Below are 20785 nucleotides of genomic sequence, written 5' to 3' on the forward strand. Positions count from 1 at the left end.
ATTTCTCTTTTTTTGAACACTTTGGTTGGAAGGTAACTTCTTCATGGAACACACATGCTGTAGTACAGCACTTTTTTCACCTGAAATGAAATATAACTTAAATCACACTTCTGTCAAGTGGCATCGAACCTATAACATAACGTGTAGCATGATCTGGTTGGAATGTAACTTATAAGTGAAGTCACATCTGGAATCAGAACACAATGAACGTTTACTTATAAATTTCTGAACAAAATTTCCCTCCTCTTCTGGACGTATGCCTGGTATGATCGAGCAGCCATAGCAGCGGCCTTACATTGTTGGACATAACTGCGGTACCCGTCAAGAACTGGGACTGCAGAGTCCGGGTTGACAAACCCTGTCTCCTCTGGAGTCCAATCCCTCCTCACGTTGGCTGGCATGTACACAGCTCTTGTGACCACAGACTCTGGTACTTCGTCCTCTAGCAATAGAGGAGCTTTCAGTTCCTCCATATCCAGCTGGACTGTTGGAGGCATTTTCTGGTCTGGAAGGAATGGACGGTGCAACATCTTGTAGGGGATGTCATAGTGGAGCTTGTAAAATGTAAATCCAGATGTTCTTTCGCATGGAGAAGTTGACAGGATCTTGTATTTCTGCAGCTCGGATTGGCTGATATTCTTCTCGATGAGCAGGTCCTTTATATTCTCAAATGACACATAATCACCATTCATCAACATTCCGATTGAACTGGCCAGAATCAAGATGTTCTTCTGGGTCTGTACAGGGACTGTTCCTGGGATCCTTTTCAAAACGTCAGCCAACCACGGCATGCCATGTTCCTGGTATCTTTCCAACTTGCGGCCATAACACATCGAACGGCGCTCCATTTCCACTGCAATGTCTCCAACCATGGCTGACGCCCGTGCTTCCATTGAAGGCTCATGGTGATCATTGTGTACTTCAATGAAGTGCTGAAAGTTCCATGAGGCCGTGGTCGTGCCTCTGACATCACGATATTTGATTTCGGGGAACCACCTAAGCTTCAGCTGCAGGAAACCAGCCATCAGGCATTCGTACACATCTTTCCCTGCCTCTTGAATGAGGATCCTGGCCCTGGAGAATGTAAAGGGAGTTGGAAATGTGTCCCTGGTTGCAAGGTTGCCTACTAATGTTGACAGGTTAACGTGTCCCTTGAGAATGTCAGGGCACTTATCTCCCTGGAGCGCAGAGATGGGGATCTCTTCGTTTCTCCCGAAAAGATCCTGGAGGAGAAGGACTACAAGTGAAGGGCCAACTACAGAAGGCTCAGCCTCCATGTTACATGTAAGAGAGAACAGCCTGTGGATTCGATGGGTCTGGAGAGCATCCTTTGTCCAGTGTAACACAGGTGGAGGTGTGTCCTCACTTGTTGGCGCTGTGGCAGAGCCAAGCGCCATGAACCCCCTGATATGAGTGGCACTGAACTCATGACGTGAGCTAGTGCCCATTGCTGAGGAGTAGACATTGTCCACATTGGACAAAGGGTGGCCGTAAAAAGCTTCTTCCAGCGCGAGCTCGAGCTGAAAGGCTCTCCACGATGGGATGAACCCACCTTTTCCCGAGTGCTCATTTCCCAGAGTCCAGAGCTCGTCGGCCATGTAGGTGAGACATGTACAGAGTATCTCCTGGACACTACAGTCTCCCTCGTCCCATTTGAAGGGTATCACCATTGGGAGTTCGTTTAAAAACCATTTCAAATGACGAAGGGAGAAGAAATGAACAGCGAGAATAGGTTCGATCAGGCATGAGAGGTCCGCGGCGTCCAGCGCTTGCACCATCTCGATGCGTAAGGGATACTTGCACATGGCCTTGTTTGCAAGGTCCCGCATGTGTACGTAGTAGTCCTGCGCACGGGATTCGAGGGCCTTGGTATAGTTGGGGTGGCCGAGCCCACCGATGACTATCAAGCCACTTACTGGGTGACGGAACGTTGCCAGAGCGTGGGTGTGGGGACTGTCCACGTAAAACTGCCAATGGTTCGCAAACAGCAGGTCGGCAATAGACCCCAGAACTGGACTGACGTCCACCTCATGTTCATCCAATTTAGTCTGCATGTTTGCGCACTCGTGCATTGACATGGCAGTATAGAATGTTGTTCTTGGACCGACCAACTTCTCTAACCCTGCTCTGGACCAAAACAATAGGGTGTGGGGGTCCTCTGTTGACAATGTGCACGCAACATGTAAAGACAAGCGAACAATGTTGTCAAAGTCAGTGATGTCGGACAGAATCAGCGGTTCCTGGGATCTGTGGCCAAACTTGTAGACATAGAAATGTAAATCCAACGTCTCATGTTCAGGTAGCAAATCCTTGGATTGATCGAGAGTGCGCAGCAGGAATTCCTGGTCCTATGGTAAGACTTTCATGTAACCTTTGTTTTGGAGGATAATCTTTTGGAGCGAGGGTCTACAAAGCTGTTCTGGTGGAAGTGCTCTCAGACTCTCAATGAAGTTCATCAACATCGCATTGATGAGTTCTATGGTGTTGAAGGACAGATATCCAAATGTGGAAAATACCTTTTCCATCCCATAAGGGGATTTCGGGATTGCTGTGACATGGAGTTTGAATCCGTCATTGAGCTCAGCTAGATCAATACCTCGCAGCCTGTGGAGCACTTCTAACCCTTCGCTGGAATACTTTGTACGATCAATGTGTTTTTTAATGATGTGCCAGGAATTTCGCAGCTGGGGGTTTCTGTATAGTGAAAGCCTCAACTTGGAGAATTGAATCTTCAACTTTTCCAAGAAGTTCAGTTCGATGACTATCCCATTGATATTGAACTGAGCAGCTAGTTGTTCAACGGGACTGTCAACAGTAGTTGCTTGGAGGGGAATGAGGATGTCAGGGTCGGTGAGGAAGTTCAGCACACTTGGGGAGCACGTGAATGCTTTGGACAAAGCACGCATATTTTCCCTGCCAACATCATCCATGGCTCGTGGAATCTGGTAAGTAAAAAGAAGAAAAATGGGGTAAGTACACACAAGACCTGCTTCTGCGGTCCCAGAAGAGCCTTTTCAGGGGTTGTCTAATTCAGAATGGGAGGTCAATTTCCTACATTTTCTCTAAATTAATGATTGTAAGTAAGACATTAAGGGGTGAAAAACATTTATTGATTTTTCAATTCCATCAAGGCGCTTGGCATCATTATTTTAAAATACATGTACACATGAATCCTCTGCAGATGCAGACAATGCTGAACCATTTAAAATGACTTCATTTGACTTAGGGCTTTCATAACACTTCCGTGTATTTATATTGAACTTAAACAAGGTGATTCCGATTTTTTAAAGCAGTATTTTTGCTGACAGTTGTTAAGGTCTTAACGTGTGGTGCTACAAGGTATAAAGGTATGAACAAGTATTGCATTTTGTTACTCACTTCTTCCTTGACTGTAGACTTTAATTATGAAAGACCCCCCCACCACACACAAAAGAATAACCTCATGCGGGAACCTAAACATTAGTGATTTATATACAATACTTGGAATTATAGCATTTAAATTCAACACAAGAGCTTAGGGATTTGGATGTTCCAGTTGGAAGGAATTAGTTAATTTTATCTAAACTTACCTTTATGTAATTCCACCGTCTTCAACTTAATGAACACTAACAGCTCTGCATATAATCTATGGGGATCTTAGCATTCAGATCTTTCAACCAATCGTGCTCTCTGCTTTGGTCATGTGATTTCTTACCAATAATGTATATCTGATGAATGAACATAGTTTCCACATCTTCCTCTAGGAATTTTGATGTGAAGTATCACTCATTTGGATTTATAACTTGATGAAGAATGTTTTTTCAGCATACATTAGTATATATAAATATCCATAACATAAACATGAGAAAAATGTTCATTTGGAATTACACCCTTTAATATATCAAATAAATCAGTGAATAACTGTAATTGGTCGTTTAGTGTGGGTAAGACTACACATGTGTAACCGACCCAGAGTTTGGGCCGGTAAAACAGATTAAATGTTCCTGCAAAACAGGGAAATGATGAGACGGAGACGACTGGTGAAGTTTCTCTTTGCCTCGCTTCTGCCATATTTATTTATACAATCACATGTATTTTTAACTTGCAGCATCACCATTCTCTATATACAACAGAAATAACAATAAAACCGTCTGTATGTTCAAGCTGCAATACCACGATCTTTTCATGGGAAACAAGAGTACTTCACGTGTAGTGACCTTCAAATCATTTACTCGGCTATTCTCTCTGAATGACAATTCAAAACAATATGAAATGCATGTTCAAATACATTTTACCTCTCTTTAACTCTTAACCCAAATACCTATGTATTCTGATTGTTTTAACCAACATACCAGTGCTTGGTCTTAAACCAATTTAGCTTAGTGGCTCACAAATACATGAAAGAGTCATGTGTATGTCGACAGGCTTAGCTTTAGCTTTAACATTCTCAAAATCACTTTTCAGAACCAGTAAACAGTCGTTTTTCACTGCCAACAGCAGATTAACAATATCAGGACACAAAAAGGAGCTTATTCAGCTAAACGACCCGAAATAAGTGACGAAAGGAAACCAAAATGGCGCCCGCGGCTGGCTGGGCTTTGGCATTTTTTCAGTCCTTCTACTTCATAAAACGTAACCAATAACAGTGTTTACCCGCTGATTTATACCCCCACATTTAGCTATGTTTCTTATCAATATTTTACAACCGTTTTACTATAGTTTTACCGGTTACAAACCTGCAAAACAGGGAAATGATGAGACAGAGACGACTGGTGAAGTTTCTCTTTGCCTCGCTTCTGCCATATTGGAGAGGAGGACCTATGACCTCGCTATTCTGTCTCACTGAACAATGCGCCACCCGGAGGCTGGGGGGTGCAACTACCTCATTAAACATAGTTCACTTCGGTGACAAATCTCTCTTTCTTTTAAGTACTACTTCTGATGGGATCACACATTAGTGTGTCACACGCTCCCTGACAAATGGAAATGGCTCCTGACATTCAAAAATACAAACATTTTCAAAAGTAATACAGTCAAATACTCAACATGGCATATGTGCAGGGTAAGTATATGGCCCAACTGGATAAGGCACACAAGATGCAAACCCTGGGCTAAATGGTACAAAAGGTGTTAGTGTCCATGGCTGGTATGGAAAGAATGGCGCAGCTAGTGCAGATACTATGGCCTGTGGCTGTAGAGCCGGTTCTCCCAGTGACTCATAAGTAAACACTTGTCTAGGTCTCCTTTCTCGGGCTGACCTTCTTAACTCAGTCTGTGGGTCACCTGCTGGTATCTGTGGTAGCGCTTGGCCAGGTAAAGTGGAGCTTTCACATCCTTCTTCCAGACAATTTGGCTGTGCCTGTACCTCAGGGACAGGGGGCATCTGACTGTCTATTCCTGTCTGTTCATGTTCGCTGGAGGTTCTTTCTCTTTCACTGTCTCTAGTTGGTAACTGGAAGCGGTTCCTTTGGTCCTCAGGGCTTTGGCTTGTTGGGGGTACGCCAGATTGACTATAATGGACGTCTCTTTCAACATGTCTAGCCTCTCTGGGGAACCTAAACCAGTACCCTCCTGCATCCTCATCAGATTCTGAGTCACTAGAATCGCTTTTCTGTCTGTTTTGTTCACTTAACTCCGCTTCTCTCTGTCTAATCGGTTTCTTAGGTGCCTGCTCAGATCTCGGAGGCGGAGCCTCAACTGGGAGGTCGTTAACCAGTAATAGGAGGTTACGGTGTAGGACCCTGGTTTTACTTCCATCACTGCCCTCCGAATAGACTGCATAAACTGGATTATCACCTATTTGCCCTTTAACCAAATAAATGGTTTTCTCCCAGTAAGATCGCAGCTTCCCTGGTCCCCCACGTTCCCTGCAGTTCCTTACGAGGACCCTATCACCAGGCTGTAACACTACACCCCTCAGCTTTTTATCATAGAAAGACTTGTTTTTGATACTAGACAACCTACTTTTTTCACTGGCTATCCTGTACGCTTCTGTCATTCTTTTCGCCCACCTGTCTGTGTAGCTTTTGTGTGACATTATCTGCTTCTCCCCAACTAGACCAAATAAAATGTCTACCGGAAGGCGCGGGTGATGCCCAAACAGTAGAAAATGGGGGGAAAACCCTGTGGATTCATGGCGCGTACAGTTGTAAGCGTGAACTATGTGTGGCAAATGATCCTTCCATTTCCCCTTTTCTTTTTCACCTAGCGTTCTTAACATTTGTAAAAGTGTCCTGTTAAACCTCTCGGCAGGATTACCTTGAGGATGATATGGGGATGTTCTCGAGTGTCCAGTACCTGATTTCTCCCTCAGTGTCTTGAAAAGTTCATTTTCAAACTCGCGCCCTTGGTCGTGGTGAAGTCGTGCTGGGTACCCAAAGCGCGGAATGAACTCTCCAAAGATTCGCTCAGCTGCTGTCTTCCCAGACTTGTTTTTGGTGGGGTACGCCTGGGCAAACCTGGTGAAGTGGTCCACGACGACAAGAATGTATTCATATCCCCCCCGGCTGGGCTCCAGGTGGAGATAGTCGATGCAGACCAGGTCCAAAGGCGAGGTGGATGTGATGGTGCCCATTGGAGCACGTACCTGGGTTGTTGGCTTCTTGCTAATGATACATCGGCACTTCCTGGTAACATAGCTTTCTATGTCCCGTTTCATGTACGGCCAGTAGAACCTCTCTCTCACCAGTGCCAGTACTCTCTCTGTGCCGATATGTCCCATGTTATCATGCAGGTGCTTTAACACCGTCTCTTTGTACTTTGCGGGGAGGATTAGTTGTTGCCTTTCACCTGTCTGTCTATACATCAGTCCGTTTTTGAAATGTAATTTGTCCCACTCCTGCAACATTTTCCTCGTTGTTTTAGTCACTGTGTTTCTGATGTCATTTGTTAAGACTGTCATTTTCTTCTTTAGCCTCATTATTTCTCCAACCGTTTTGTCTTCTCTTTGTGCTTGAGCTAGCTCATCTTGGTCGATTGCAGGGAAAACTGGATGTGGCTCCCGGGCTGCATTTTCAGCGATAGTTAGGGCAGCAATCCATGCAACATCACTTTCTCGAGCTGCTCTAGCTCCACCCCAGGCTGCTTGGACCACCTCAGGTGATAACTCTTCAGTGCACTCACCCACATACATGTCAATGTTAAGAGGGAGACGGGACAATGTGTCAGCATCAACATTGGCCCGGCCAGGCCTGTATCTGATCTCAAAGTGAAAGTCTGACAGTTCCCCGACCCAGCGATGGCCCACGGCATTAAGCTTGGCAGTACTCATAACGTAGGTCAATGGATTATTATCTGTATAGATGGTAAAGTGTGGAGCATAGTACAGATAGTCTCTAAAACGCTCACACACTGCCCATTTAAGTGCCAGAAATTCTAGCTTGCCGCTATGGAGACAATAATTCTTTTCTGCTGGTGACAATGTCCTGGACCCATACGCTATTACCCGTAATTTTCCATCCTGGCGCTGGTAGAGAACAGCACCGAGGCCCTGTTCTGAGGCATCTGTGTGGAGGCAGAACGGTGAGTTAAAATCTGGGTAGGCCAAAACTGGGGGACTCGAAAGCATGGTAATTAGCTGTTCAAGTACATGCTGGTGTTCACTAGTCCATGCAACGGGGGCCTTGGATGACAACTGGGGACCTTTAGTCTTCAGTTGGCGCGATGGGAAGGTTGGCATGTCCGGTTTTACTTTTAACAGTTCATAGATAGGTTTTGCAATCCTCGAAAAGTCTTGGACGTAGCTTCTGTAGTAGCTTAAGAAGCCAAGTAGACGCCTTATATCACCAACTGTTTGAGGTGTCTTAGTTTTTAGGGATTCTACTGCCTCTAAGTCTTTTGGATCAATCCTTACCCCTTCTGCAGATACAAGGCGGCCAACATACCTTACTTCTTTGCAAAACAGTTCGCATTTTTCGGGTCTTAGTTTTACTCCGTGCCTCTGGAGTGCTCTTAAAACTTGTCTCACACCCTCAACATGCTCTTCAAATGTTGGTGCATAGCATAAGATGTCGTCCAGGTATGGGATACAACAATTGTCCCTGAGCGAATCTAACATCTCCTCCATGCTTCTTTGAAAAGCCGCAGGTGCATTGGAGAGGCCAAAGGGTATTCGTACCCACTCATAAAGGCCCCAGGGGGTGACGAAGGCTGTGAGGTGGCGTGAGCCCTCCGCCATGAAGCCCTGGTGGTACGCCTTTCCCTGATCAAGGATACTGAACCATGAATGCCCCCCCAGAGTGTCGGTCAGGTCTTGGATCCGAGGAAGAGGGTGTTTATCCGGAATGGTCTTCTGATTCAGCAGACGGTAGTCTATACAAAGGCGTAACGAGCCGTCTTTTTTTCGGACACAGACGACTGGAGCAGCATACGGTGACCTGGATTTAACAATCCACCCCTTGGCCAGGAGGTCCTGAATGTACTCCTTCACTTCGGAGAACAAAGGCTTTGGGACAGAGGAGTAGGCCCTCTGCACTGGGACGTCATCTTTGAGGTTGAGTGACATGTGCAAACTAGGAATACAACCAATGTCATGAGCATCTTTAGCGAAAGCGCCTGACTGTCCCACACCAGGCTCTTCCTTACACCGTCAGCCATGATGTCCTCCTCGTTGCTCTGCGATGGGTAATTCTAAACTGGATCTTCCCTCTGTAGTGGACAGCAGCTCCTCCGCTTTACACCAACTCTCCTTGGACCATCAGCTCCGCAGCAGGTCTTATGGATGTGTGAGGATCAGCTCCATTGATGATGTGGAACCAATCCCCGTACGGGCCACCAAGAATCTGTAACCGACCCAGAGTTTGGGCCGGTAAAACAGATTAAATGTTCCTGCAAAACAGGGAAATGATGAGACGGAGACGACTGGTGAAGTTTCTCTTTGCCTCGCTTCTGCCATATTTATTTATACAATCACATGTATTTTTAACTTGCAGCATCACCATTCTCTATATACAACAGAAATAACAATAAAACCGTCTGTATGTTCAAGCTGCAATACCACGATCTTTTCATGGGAAACAAGAGTACTTCACGTGTAGTGACCTTCAAATCATTTACTCGGCTATTCTCTCTGAATGACAATTCAAAACAATATGAAATGCATGTTCAAATACATTTTACCTCTCTTTAACTCTTAACCCAAATACCTATGTATTCTGATTGTTTTAACCAACATACCAGTGCTTGGTCTTAAACCAATTTAGCTTAGTGGCTCACAAATACATGAAAGAGTCATGTGTATGTCGACAGGCTTAGCTTTAGCTTTAACATTCTCAAAATCACTTTTCAGAACCAGTAAACAGTCGTTTTTCACTGCCAACAGCAGATTAACAATATCAGGACACAAAAAGGAGCTTATTCAGCTAAACGACTCGAAATAAGTGACGAAAGGAAACCAAAATGGCGCCCGCGGCTGGCTGGGCTTTGGCATTTTTTCAGTCCTTCTACTTCATAAAACGTAACCAATAACAGTGTTTACCCGCTGATTTATACCCCCACATTTAGCTATGTTTCTTATCAATATTTTACAACCGTTTTACTATAGTTTTACCGGTTACAAACCTGCAAAACAGGGAAATGATGAGACAGAGACGACTGGTGAAGTTTCTCTTTGCCTCGCTTCTGCCATATTGGAGAGGAGGACCTATGACCTCGCTATTCTGTCTCACTGAACAATGCGCCACCCGGATGCTGGGGGGTGCAACTACCTCATTAAACATAGTTCACTTCGGTGACAAATCTCTCTTTCTTTTAAGTACTACTTCTGATGGGATCACACATTAGTGTGTCACACATGCTTTATGTAAAGCATTATTTTTGCCTGCTTCATTTATTCTTAGCCACAGCACTGGCCATAATTTTCCTAAATCACTCTCGACATAGTCAGGTCACTCTTGGTCCTAGATTGTTGATTACCTGACAGGACAACCACAATAAATGCATCTTCAACACAAGGTGTCTGACAAGGTGATCAGCAAAACAGTGGCATCACAAGAGACGGTCCTCTCCCCTTTCTCTTCACCCTCTACATCACAAACTTCAGCCACTGCAAGACCTGCCATCATCATTTTCTGATGACTCTGCGGTGGTTGGATGCATCACTGAGGGTGATGAGTGCCAGGCTGTGGTGGACCCCTTTGTCATGTAGTGTGAGCAAAATCCTCTGCAGTTTAAAGTGAAAAAGACCAAATAATTGATTTTGTACTTTAGGAAGACCAGGAAACCCGTGACCCCTGTTTTAATCAAAGGGGTCAATGCAGACATAGTGGAGCACTGTAAATATAAGTACACACTGAAAATAAACTGGACTGGGTAAAAAAACACTACTGCACTCGAGAGTGCCCAGGTAATTTTCTGAGGTGGTTGACGATTTTCTATGAGTTTGTTGTGGCCAGTGCCATCCTCTTTGCTGTTGCATGCTGGGGCAGCAGGTTGCAGTTTGCAGATGCCAACTGGCTCAATAAAGTGGTCCACAAAGCCGATAATGTTGTGGGACAGTCTGAAACAAGGACAATGCTCTCAGTTTTGACAGCCCTATTAATTGCACTAACATTTGACATTTTCAAGGAGATTTGCAGAGCTAAGGACAGAACCACAAAAAGAAGTACAACCGAAGACAATATAAAGAAAAAGAAATGTCCTTTCAACATTAAAACACTGGGAGTAGAACCAGGAAGGGTGACTGTTTTATATCATCCCTCTAAAAGGATAGGAAGATAAAAACACTGAATCACCATAAAGTGGAAACTACTCACAAAAGTGCTGATGCTGCTCCTAATCATAGAGAAGGTTGGTTTTCCTGGGATACCAAACTTCCTCCATGCATCTTGAAATGATGTCAGCATCTTAGAATAAGGCCCTCCATCAGTGTTGGCAAAAATCAATTGTGATGATACACCAGGCTATCTGTGGTGGTGGTACACAAAGCGGTGAAACCATATGTATTCGTCGTTCATTAGCGGAACAAGTGCATGGCCAAATGTTTCTTTGGTCTTGTGCTCTTTTACCTGTAAAAGAATCAGCAACTAAATTACATTGCACACAGTCATTGATGTCGCTGGTAAGAAAAAACCTTTAATCAGGGAGAAAAAATAATTTCTTAATGATTTTACTCTGATTATCCGCCGGCCATCACCATCCGCTTCAGCAGTGCCAACTTCGTCAACTGTCATATTTGATATGACGCCTCTTCTGTGCCCAGTTGTGCAGATGACAAATCCAGCCAGAAGACCATAGAACCAGTCTAGGTTCTCAGTTGTGGGATGTTTCTCAAGCTCAACTATTGAGTAACATAGAGGTTGCACGATAAGACACAAGGGATAGGGGAGCATATCCCTTATATTGCTATATACTCCCCCTAATATAATCCTATATAAACCTCACAAATGCTACTGTTTGTATATGTATTATATATTTGAACAAAAATCAAAAGTCCAACAAGTGATTATAAATGAGCAGTCTGTTCTAATTGAAAGCAAAAAGTTCTGTCATATATTTCTGTAAATCTGAGATTCTGAACTATATATATACATACAGATTACAGCTGGTAAGTAAATATTATATAATTTCTCATTAACAGAGATATTATTGGGGTTATTAGAGTTGTCCTTATGGATAAATGAACTAAACACTTACCAAGTGCTTCAGGGATGTGTGTGGTGGCCTTCTTGAGAAAATCAGTGATGTGGACAGGATCTACAAGCATTTCTAAAAGACACAGAATGTTTTTATGTTCCTGCAGCTCCAGTCATGCTCATTCATGCTGCACGCAATGATGTAAATATAGAGCTGGGCGATATGAGATTTTTTCATATCACGATATGTTTTTTTCATTTCAGGCGATAACGATATCTATCACGATATGAGCCAAATAACTATATTTGTAAGATTTAAATGTGCCGTTGCTCACAAGTAAAATGTGAAATAATCAGCAGCTTGTTTTTATTTAAATATTTATTTCCCATAATAAGTTCAACAGGGTAGATGTACTTAAGGAACATGAGACTTTTTCAGCTAAATAAAGGCAAATATTGCAAACTACACAAAAGGCAGCCGCTAAAGCGTTTAAGTTTCAAAATAGAACAAACGAAACAGACTAAATTGTCAATTCCACTTAGAAACAAAATATTAATTCTAAAAATAAATCTTAGTTTGTTTTACAGAAGAACAGACAAAACTGACTAACTTTTGTCAATATCAAATAAACTGAGAACTAAAAGGAAATTCTCAATCTCTCCTTGTTGTATAGCTTAGCTTTTCAAACAGTTTTAACAGTTACTTTAGTCTGACAAAAGCCGAATGACGAATTAGCGCTTCCAGTCAGAGACTGAGGCTACGTCCACACGTACACGGGTATTTTTGAAAACGGAGATTTTCCGTTTTCGTTTTAAAAAATAATCCCGTCCACACATAAAGGCAGAAATGAAGGAAAACGCTGCTATGAACATGCCAAAGCAGCAGGTGGCGCTAGATTCCTAACCATGCAGAAATGTTGGCCAATCAGAAGTCTAGAAGCCTCGGTGGGAAAAAGGAAACAAAGCTGGGGCATAGAAGCAGAACCGAGTCGTGTGTGTGGAGGGACAGTAACTGTGTGTATATGTAAGCATTTAAACACTGCAGAGAGTAGAATTAACAGTAACAGTATTGTAGAAATTCATTTCACCGAAACAATAACGTGGCGCACAGTGTGACGCATGCACCAGTTTATTGTATTTCCAGACTTGCTTTCGGCGCGCTACTCTGTTTTTTGTCAGACTTGAAATAGCCGAAATACCTTCACACTACGGAACTTCTATGGCTCTTCCGTTCGACAATCTCTCCGGCATTGGAACCATCATCTGTTTTCTCTTCGGTCACGCTCGGTTGATTTTTCTAGTCGGCACACTCATTTCCTCCATTATGCGCTGGCTCCATTACCCGCTGGCTGCTTCCCAAACAAACACACGTGCGGCGTGGCACTTGTGCTGTACGTAACAAGTCACGCGACGTGACGCTGCGGCTGTGATTGGTTCGGCTCTGCGCTACTTGATTTGGATTGGCTGACCCTTTTTTTTTTTTTTTTTTTTTTTAAGAGGACAAGAGCGGCGAGGTCTATCGCGATAGCTTAATTTCTCTATCGAGTAAAAGTTATATCGCGATACATATCGTTATCGTTCTATCGCCCAGCTCTATGTAAATATAAAACAAGTTGTAGTTTAGACCTAATTTTTTTCAAAAAATTATTTTGTAAGGAAGAAGAACTGGCGATCAGAGCTCACAGTATATGAAAATGAATTGGATTGCCATTTTGAACTTAAATCTTACTTTCCCAATCCAGAATACTAACCCTTTCAATTTATTTATCCTACTTCCTAAATTTTCGAAGTTTACTAAGCTTAGTACTGAATATAACACATTCATGTGAAAAAAGGAAATATCAATATCCTAAATTTTGATAGTCTCATTTCCTTTACCATTTTAGTCTTTGTGTTTTTTGACTGTATAGTTCATTTTATCATTAGGTATCTTTAATTTGATTACTAGTTTGCTTATTGTTTAGATAGACATATTTTAGGTTTTTTCTTTCTGCGTTTGTATGTTTAGTTATGTTTTCCCACTGGTTAGTTGCTGGTCATGTCTCCTGTTTTTGGTGACATTTTTCTTTTGTTTAGTATAACTTTTACCCCTCACTTTCAACCTACCACAGATGTAGACAATTTTGTTGTCTACATCTGTGGTAGGTTCTCTCAGCTATCTTTACTTCCTTCTTACTTTGGAATAAGTAGCTTTGGTGTGCCACTGTTTCCTTGTGGTGACAAACTGTTTTGCTGCCTGCCTGTTTGTGTTACTCCGCATTTCCTAGTTTCTATTTTGTACAATGTATACCTTTCCAGTGTACAAAATATATACTTAAATACAATTTATACCTTACATTATAACATTTTGAGTCCTCCTTCCTCACTACATCACAGTAATGACATCATGACATTTATAAATAATGTATTTATTACACATGCTAAGTAACGACAGTGATGAATAAGTAGTAAAGTTGGATCTTACGTGATTTTTTGATTTGGATGTCTTGCCTGTGGGTTTGTAACTCCCTTCTGCTCTTCTTCATCTCCGACTGAAGTGCAAATAAAGTCCCCTTTAAAGCCTTACGGGAGGCTCTGACCTCTGGCAGTTGTGCATCAATCAGAAATTGCAAGAACGCCCTCACACTTCCAATCCAGATCCTTTTGGTTGTTACAGCATATTTATTCAGATACGTTGTCCATCTAAAAAGGCCCACAAACAAACACAAATCAGTAATCACTTTAGTATTATTGAGATTACTGGACTAATATATCACAGAAATTTGTAAAAATGTACTCAGTCAGTCTTTCTCTGTTGTCCATAAATGCAAACGTCATTGCAGGAACTTGATTGTGAGACATGAAATATGCCCAGGCACGGACATATTGGACCCGTTGTTTGGCATTTTCAACGTCCTTTTTACCTGTCCCACAAATGTGCTGAAACCAAGCATTCAGGTCTTTCTCTGTTTAAAATAAAGTGTAGTAACAACATAGCAATTAGAAGTGTCATGACAAACTGATGAGGTACAGAAAACATTCTTCTAATTCAATTGGTTGACAATGATATTTGGAAGATATTGCTAATTAGTAGTATCTGTTTAATTAGCGGGATGTGAGTTCCAAAATAGAACAACCAGATATACAAATTCAGATTACACTACACAAGAAACAATATTATTGCCAAAGAATTCATACCAAATTTAGGAAGCCGGGCTGTTGGGTCACGTTTACTTCTTTCAAATTTCTGGCGCTTTGGGGGGCTGAGAGGTTTGAAGCCAAGTTTATCCTTAGTGGATTTCAAACTTTTCAGATTCCTTTTCAGGAGTTGAAGTAACAAATCCTGTTCTTTGCACTTTTTGCAAGTCTGATGTTGGACTTGAGCATCATCTAATTGATTGAGAGGGGAATGGACTGAGCTGTCTTCTCTAATCTCCACACAATCTTCACTGGTATCACTGCTATCACTTCGCTCCTCTTGATCACTGCTTTCAGTCAGCTGCTCTATGTCCAGTGAGGTCACCATTGGAGGCTGTGGATTTGAACGTCTGAGAGCTTTGAGGGCTTTCAGATTAGCCAATCGTTTCGCTGTCCTTATTACTTTCTTCTGATCTGATTTCTGAAAGGGTATAAACAATAGAACAGCAATGTTTGAGAAAGTTAGTGAAACATGTCACATAAGAATGCATTCTAATTTAACAACAAAATGTAAGCTATACAAAACACTAACCTCAATCTCACAGTGGACATTTTCCAAGTGCTTATCCAGTCTTATACGGTTTTTAGCTTTACATACTGGACAGTCCAGCCTGCCCCTGTAACTGCATATCACATCCAGTTTGACAAATGTAACTACAACTTTAAATTGTTGCAATGTTTTGTCATATACTGTATGACAGTGACTTACACTGTAGAGCAGTAATTTAGCAGTAAATGTAATTCTTCTTTGTTTACAACATGGTGGGGTTTTTTTAAATGCTGCCCAACTGCAACATATGGAACCAAGCATATTGGGCATTCTGTCATCTGACGTGGCATTTTTCCTGTAGAGAAGAATACACACCAGAACAGGTGAATTATTTGTTGAATTATTTGTCTTGTTGGTATATGTATGATTTGTATACATTTTACGTCAGATAAAAACTTTGGTTGTAAGATTCAGATAATCATTTATTAAAAGCTAGCTGACAGCTGGTAACTGTGCAGGGGCGGGTCTAGCAAACCTTTGCCAGGGGGTCAGGTAGGGCATTAACAGGGAAAGGAGGGCACAAAGAAATTTAGATTCAGATTCAGAAGACTCTTTATCCCCGAGGGGCAATTTAGAGACTGACTTTGCCAACCGTACATACAATACACAAACATCACATTGGGGAGACAGGTGTAAAAAGTGGAATATTATTTTATGCCATGTTATGCCCTTAGTTAAAGATTGTGAATTATTAGGTAGTTTTAGTTTGCCTTATGAATTAGAAGAAGCTGATAACTATTGCATTAGTTAAACTGATTTGCATTACATTAGACTGCTGATTTATTGTGGATGAATGATATTGTTTTATGATGCATTATACTGCTGAGTTATGGGAAATACTGTTCGCAGAAAAGACATTGCCTTATTTGTCTGATTTCAGTGAAATCAGAAACAGTGAGACTTTCTTCGGTTGGACCCGTTATGGTTAAATTTGTCGAAATTTGTTAGGTGCTGAATCTGTCAGGCCTTTCAGTGGTTGTAAATATAAGACGTCTTTGTAATATAAAATAATAGAGTTTTGCCTGAGCTTTGTGTGAGACTCTGTGTGACGTGCAGCTGCAGCGCTGCAAGCTATTTTTAGACTGTGTGTGAACATGCAAATGAGCTGGGAGGAGTACAGAGGACTTTTGTTGCTGTTTAGCGTGTTATTGAGTTTTATAATTTTGATTTGCAAACAATGATACATGCCTGTAATTAAAACGCTGATTTTACTGATTATAATATTATAAATAAGGTTTTGAATGACTACGCTGAATGTTTGATGTTCGGCTGGGTTTTGATATAGAAGAGACAAATCGTATATGATTAAGACCGGCACCTCAGTCGGCAGATTAAGATTGTGATGAAAATGATATTAAATAAATCTCTCAGTGTGTTGATACAGGTGGCTACGGGCCTGGACCAACTGCCCCCACAAGCACAGCGGCCGAAGCAAATTATAGTTATGGAAACCAAATTCAGCAAGAATCAGCAGCTGTGGAAAAGACAGCAGCTAGCAGAGAGTTAAAGGAGAAATTAAGAGGAGTTTTTAACATATAACATTGGGCCCAACAAACTTGTGGAGGTTGGGAAGGCGTCCGGAGCATCACAACAAAAGGTGAAACAAAAACACACACAAGCAGAGAAATGTGAGAGAAAGGCTCCTTTTAAGGTAACGCCTAGTTTGAGAAAAGTTGTCTTGCTTTGGGTTGTTTTTTATAAGAACAGAAGAATGACAGAGACTAAAGGGGGAGGCTGCAGCGTCACATGAGTGTGAACTGCAGACTTAACCCATCCATCCATCCATCCATCTTCATCCGCTTATCCGAGGTCGGGTCGCGGGGGTAGCAGCCTAAGCAAAGAGGTCCAGACCTCCCTCTCCCCAGCCACCTCCTCCAGCTTGTCCGGGGGAATACCAAGGCGTTCCCAGGCCAGCCGAGAGATATAATCTCTCCAGCGTGTCCTGGGTCTGCCCCGGGGCCTCCTCCCGGTGGGACATGCCTGGAACACCTCGCCCAGGAGGCGCCCAGGGGGCATCCTTGCCAGATGCCCGAACCACCTCAGCTGGCTCCTTTCGATGTGGAGCAGCAGCTGCTCTACTCTAAGCCCCTCCCGGATGGCCGAACTTCTCACCCTATCTCTAAGGGAGAGGCCAGCCACCCTTCGGAGGAAGCTCATTTCCGCCGCTTGTATCCGCGATCTCGTTCTTTCGGTCACTACCCACAGCTCGTGGCCATAGGTGAGGGTAGGGACGTAGATCGACCGGTAAATTGAGAGCTTCGCTTTTACACTCAGCTCCCTCTTCACCACGACTGACCGGTGCAGCGTCCGCATTACTGCAGCCGCAGCCCCAATCCGTCTGTCGATCTCCAGCTCCCTTCTCCCATCACTCGCGAACAAGACCCCGAGATACTTGAACTCCTCCACTTGGGGCAGGAACTCATCCCCGACCCGGAGTGGGCACTCCACCCTTTTCCGGCTGAGAACCATGGCCTCAGATTTGGAGGTGCTGATCCTCATTCCCGCTGCGTTACACTCGGCTGCGAACCGCTCCAGTGCGAGCTGGAGGCCCTCACCCGATGAAGCCAACAGAACCACATCATCCGCAAAAATCAGAGATGAGATTCTGAGGCCACCAAAGCGAAAGCCCTCCGCCACTTGGCTGCGCCTAGAAATCCTGTCCATAAAAATTATGAACAGAACCGGAGACAAAGGGCAGCCCTGGCGGAGCCCATCACCCACCGGGAACGAGTCCGACTTATTGCCGGCAATGCGAACCAAGCTCTTGCAACGGTTGTATAGGGATTGAATGGCCCGTAGCAATGGGCCAGACACCCCATACTCGCGCAACACCTCCCACAGGACGCCCCGAGGGACACGGTCGAATGCCTTCTCCAGGTCCACAAAACACATGTAGACTGGTTGGGCAAACTCCCATGCACCCTCAAGTATCCTCGAGAGGACAAAGAGCTGGTCCAGTGTTCCGCGACCAGAACGAAAACCGCATTGTTCCTCCTGTATCCGAGGTTCGACTAGCGGACGAACCCTCCTCTCCAGCACCCTGGCATAGACTTTCCCGGGGAGGCTGAGGAGTGTGATCCCCCTGTAGTTGGAACACACCCTCCGGTCCCCCTTCTTGAAGATGGGGACCACCACCCCGGTCTGCCAGTCCACAGGTACTGCCCCTGATCTCCACGCAACATTGCAGAGACGTGTCAACCAAGACAGCCCTACAACGTCCAGAGCCTTCAGGAACTCGGGGCGGACCTCATCGACACCAGGGGCTCTGCCACCAAGGAGTTGTTTAACTGCCTCAGTGACCTCGCCCCCGGAAATTGGTGGGTCACACCCCTCATCCCCAGACTCTGCTTCCTCCCCGGAAGACGTGTCAGTGGGATTAAGGAGGTCCTCGAAGTATTCCTTCCACCGCCCGACAATTTTCTCAGTCGACGTCAACAGCGCTCCGCCAGCACTATACACAGTGCAGGTAGAGCACCGCTTTCCCCTCCTGAGACGCCTGACGGTTTGCCAGAATCTCTTCGAGGCAGTCCGAAAGTCTTTTTCCATGGCCTCTCCGAACTCCTCCCACACCCGAGTTTTTGCTTCAGCCACTGCCCGAGCCGCATTCCGCTTGGCCTGTCGATACCTGTCGGCTGCCTCCGGAGTCCCACAGGCTAACCAAGCCCGATAGGCCTCCTTCTTCAGCCTGGTGGCTCCCTTCACCTCTGGTGTCCACCATTTGGTTCGGGGATTACCACCACGGCAGGCACCAACCACCTTGCGGCCGCAGCTCAATGCAGCAGCTTCGGCAATGGAGACGCTGAACATGGTCCATTCGGACTCAATGTCCCCAGTCTCCCTCGGAATGCTGTTGAAGCTCTGCCGGAGGTGTGCGTTGAAGATCTCGCGGACTGGGGCCTCTGCTAGACGTTCCCAGCACACCCTCACTACGCGTTTAGGTGCACCAGGTCTGTCCAGCGTCCTCCCCCGCCACCTGATCCAACTCACCACCAGGTGGTGATCAGTTGACAGCTCAGCCCCTCTCTTTACCCGAGTGTCCAGAACATATGGTCGCAGGTCTGGTGATACGATTACAAAATCGATCATCGACCTACGGCCTAGAGCATCCTGGTGCCACGTGCACTTATGGACACTCTTATGTTCGAACAGGGTGTTCGTTATGGCCAAACTGTGATTAGCACAGAAGTCCAATAACAAAGCACCGCTCGGGTTCAGATCAGGGAGGCCGTTCCTCCCAATCACGCCCCTCCAGGTCTCGCTGTCGTTACCCACGTGAGCATTGAAGTCTCCCAGCAGGACAACAGAGTCTCCAGGTGGAGCACCTTCCAGCACCCCCCCCAGGGACTCTAAGAAGGCTGGGTACTCCGAACTGCCACTCGGCGCATAAGCGCAGATGACAGTCAGGACCCGTTCCCCGACCCTAAGGCGCAGGGAACAAACCCTCTCGTCCACCGGGAAAAACCCCAACGTACCGGCAGCAAGCCGAGGGGATATAAGAATACCCACCCCAGCCCGCCGCCTCTCACCAGGGGCAACTCCAGACTGAGACAGAGTCCAGCCCCTCTCCAGGAGACTGGTTCCAGAGCCCAGACAATGCGTAGAGGTGAGCCCAACTATATCTAGCCGGTACCTCTCAACCTCACGCACCAACTCAGGCTCCTTCCCCACCAGAGAGGTGACATTCCATGTCCCTATTGCCAGTCTTGGCAGCCGGGGGTCGGTCCGCCAGGGCCTCCGCTCCTGGCCGCCACCCGGCTCACAATGCACCCGACCCCTATGGCGCCTCCTGCGGGTGGTGGGCCTGCGGGAGGATGGGCCCATGTCTCCTCTTCGGGCTGTGCCCGGCCGGGCCCCATGGACTAAGGCCCGGCCACCAGACGCTCGCCCTCGGGCACCCTCCCCGGGCCTGGCTCCAGGGCGGGGCCCCGGTAACCCTATCCCGGGCAGGGTAAACTGTTCCCTCGATATTCTTTTCATGGGGGTCTTCTGAATCGCTCTTTGTCTGGTCCCTCACCCAGGACCAGTTTGCCATGGGAGACCCTACCAGGGGGCAAAAGCCCCCAGACAACATAGCCCCTGGGATCCCTGGGACACACAAACCCCTCCACCACGATAAGGTAGCGATTCAAGGAGGAGACTTAACCCTTTGGTTGCTAATTTTGAGTTATTGATGTTTGCATTAAGAAAATTGTGTTATAGTAGCTGTGTTTCGATTAATGTATCATTATAAAATTGTTGGGAATGTTAAATGCTAAAGTGAAGAAAAGGTCCGTTTTCGCCCATGACTGAACATGTTATTGTTAACCATAGCAGGCCATTGTAAAAATTCAATTAATGGTTATAAAAAAACAATAAAATAAAAAATCCTCCACTGAGGTCTATGAATAACAGGGGAATGATAGACTTGCCAAACTCAAAAGAGAGATATATAATGATAAACACTGGCCCCCGCCTTTTGGGTGCTTTTTGAAATAGTCAGCAATTTAAAACTAAGAGAGAACCGATAGGG

At 44.8% G+C, this 20785-nt stretch overlaps 1 protein-coding gene across 1 annotated transcript; it reads right to left on the minus strand.

Moving 5' to 3' along the window:
• Positions 1–215: 215 nt before the first annotated feature.
• LOC147329711 (uncharacterized) lies at positions 216–1793 on the minus strand. The gene has a single exon (XM_086290866.1). It carries the CDS (start codon positions 1776–1778, stop codon positions 216–218), a length of 1563 nt encoding a protein of 520 aa, XP_086146992.1. The 5' UTR covers positions 1779–1793.
• Positions 1794–20785: the final 18992 nt, after the last annotated feature.

Source organism: Aulonocara sp. 'chitande type north' Nkhata Bay, linkage group LG5 (assembly GCF_057382095.1).
Source record: "Aulonocara sp. 'chitande type north' Nkhata Bay isolate Kocher_YH1m ecotype deep benthic linkage group LG5, A_spYH_male_GT1.1, whole genome shotgun sequence".
Taxonomy (NCBI): Eukaryota; Metazoa; Chordata; class Actinopteri; order Cichliformes; family Cichlidae; genus Aulonocara; species Aulonocara sp. 'chitande type north' Nkhata Bay.

Bases quoted from the DNA above. Each gene is read 5' to 3' on its own strand.
- LOC147329711 (XM_086290866.1), bottom strand. From the start codon at position 1,778: ATGGTGCAAGCGCTGGACGCCGCGGACCTCTCATGCCTGATCGAACCT.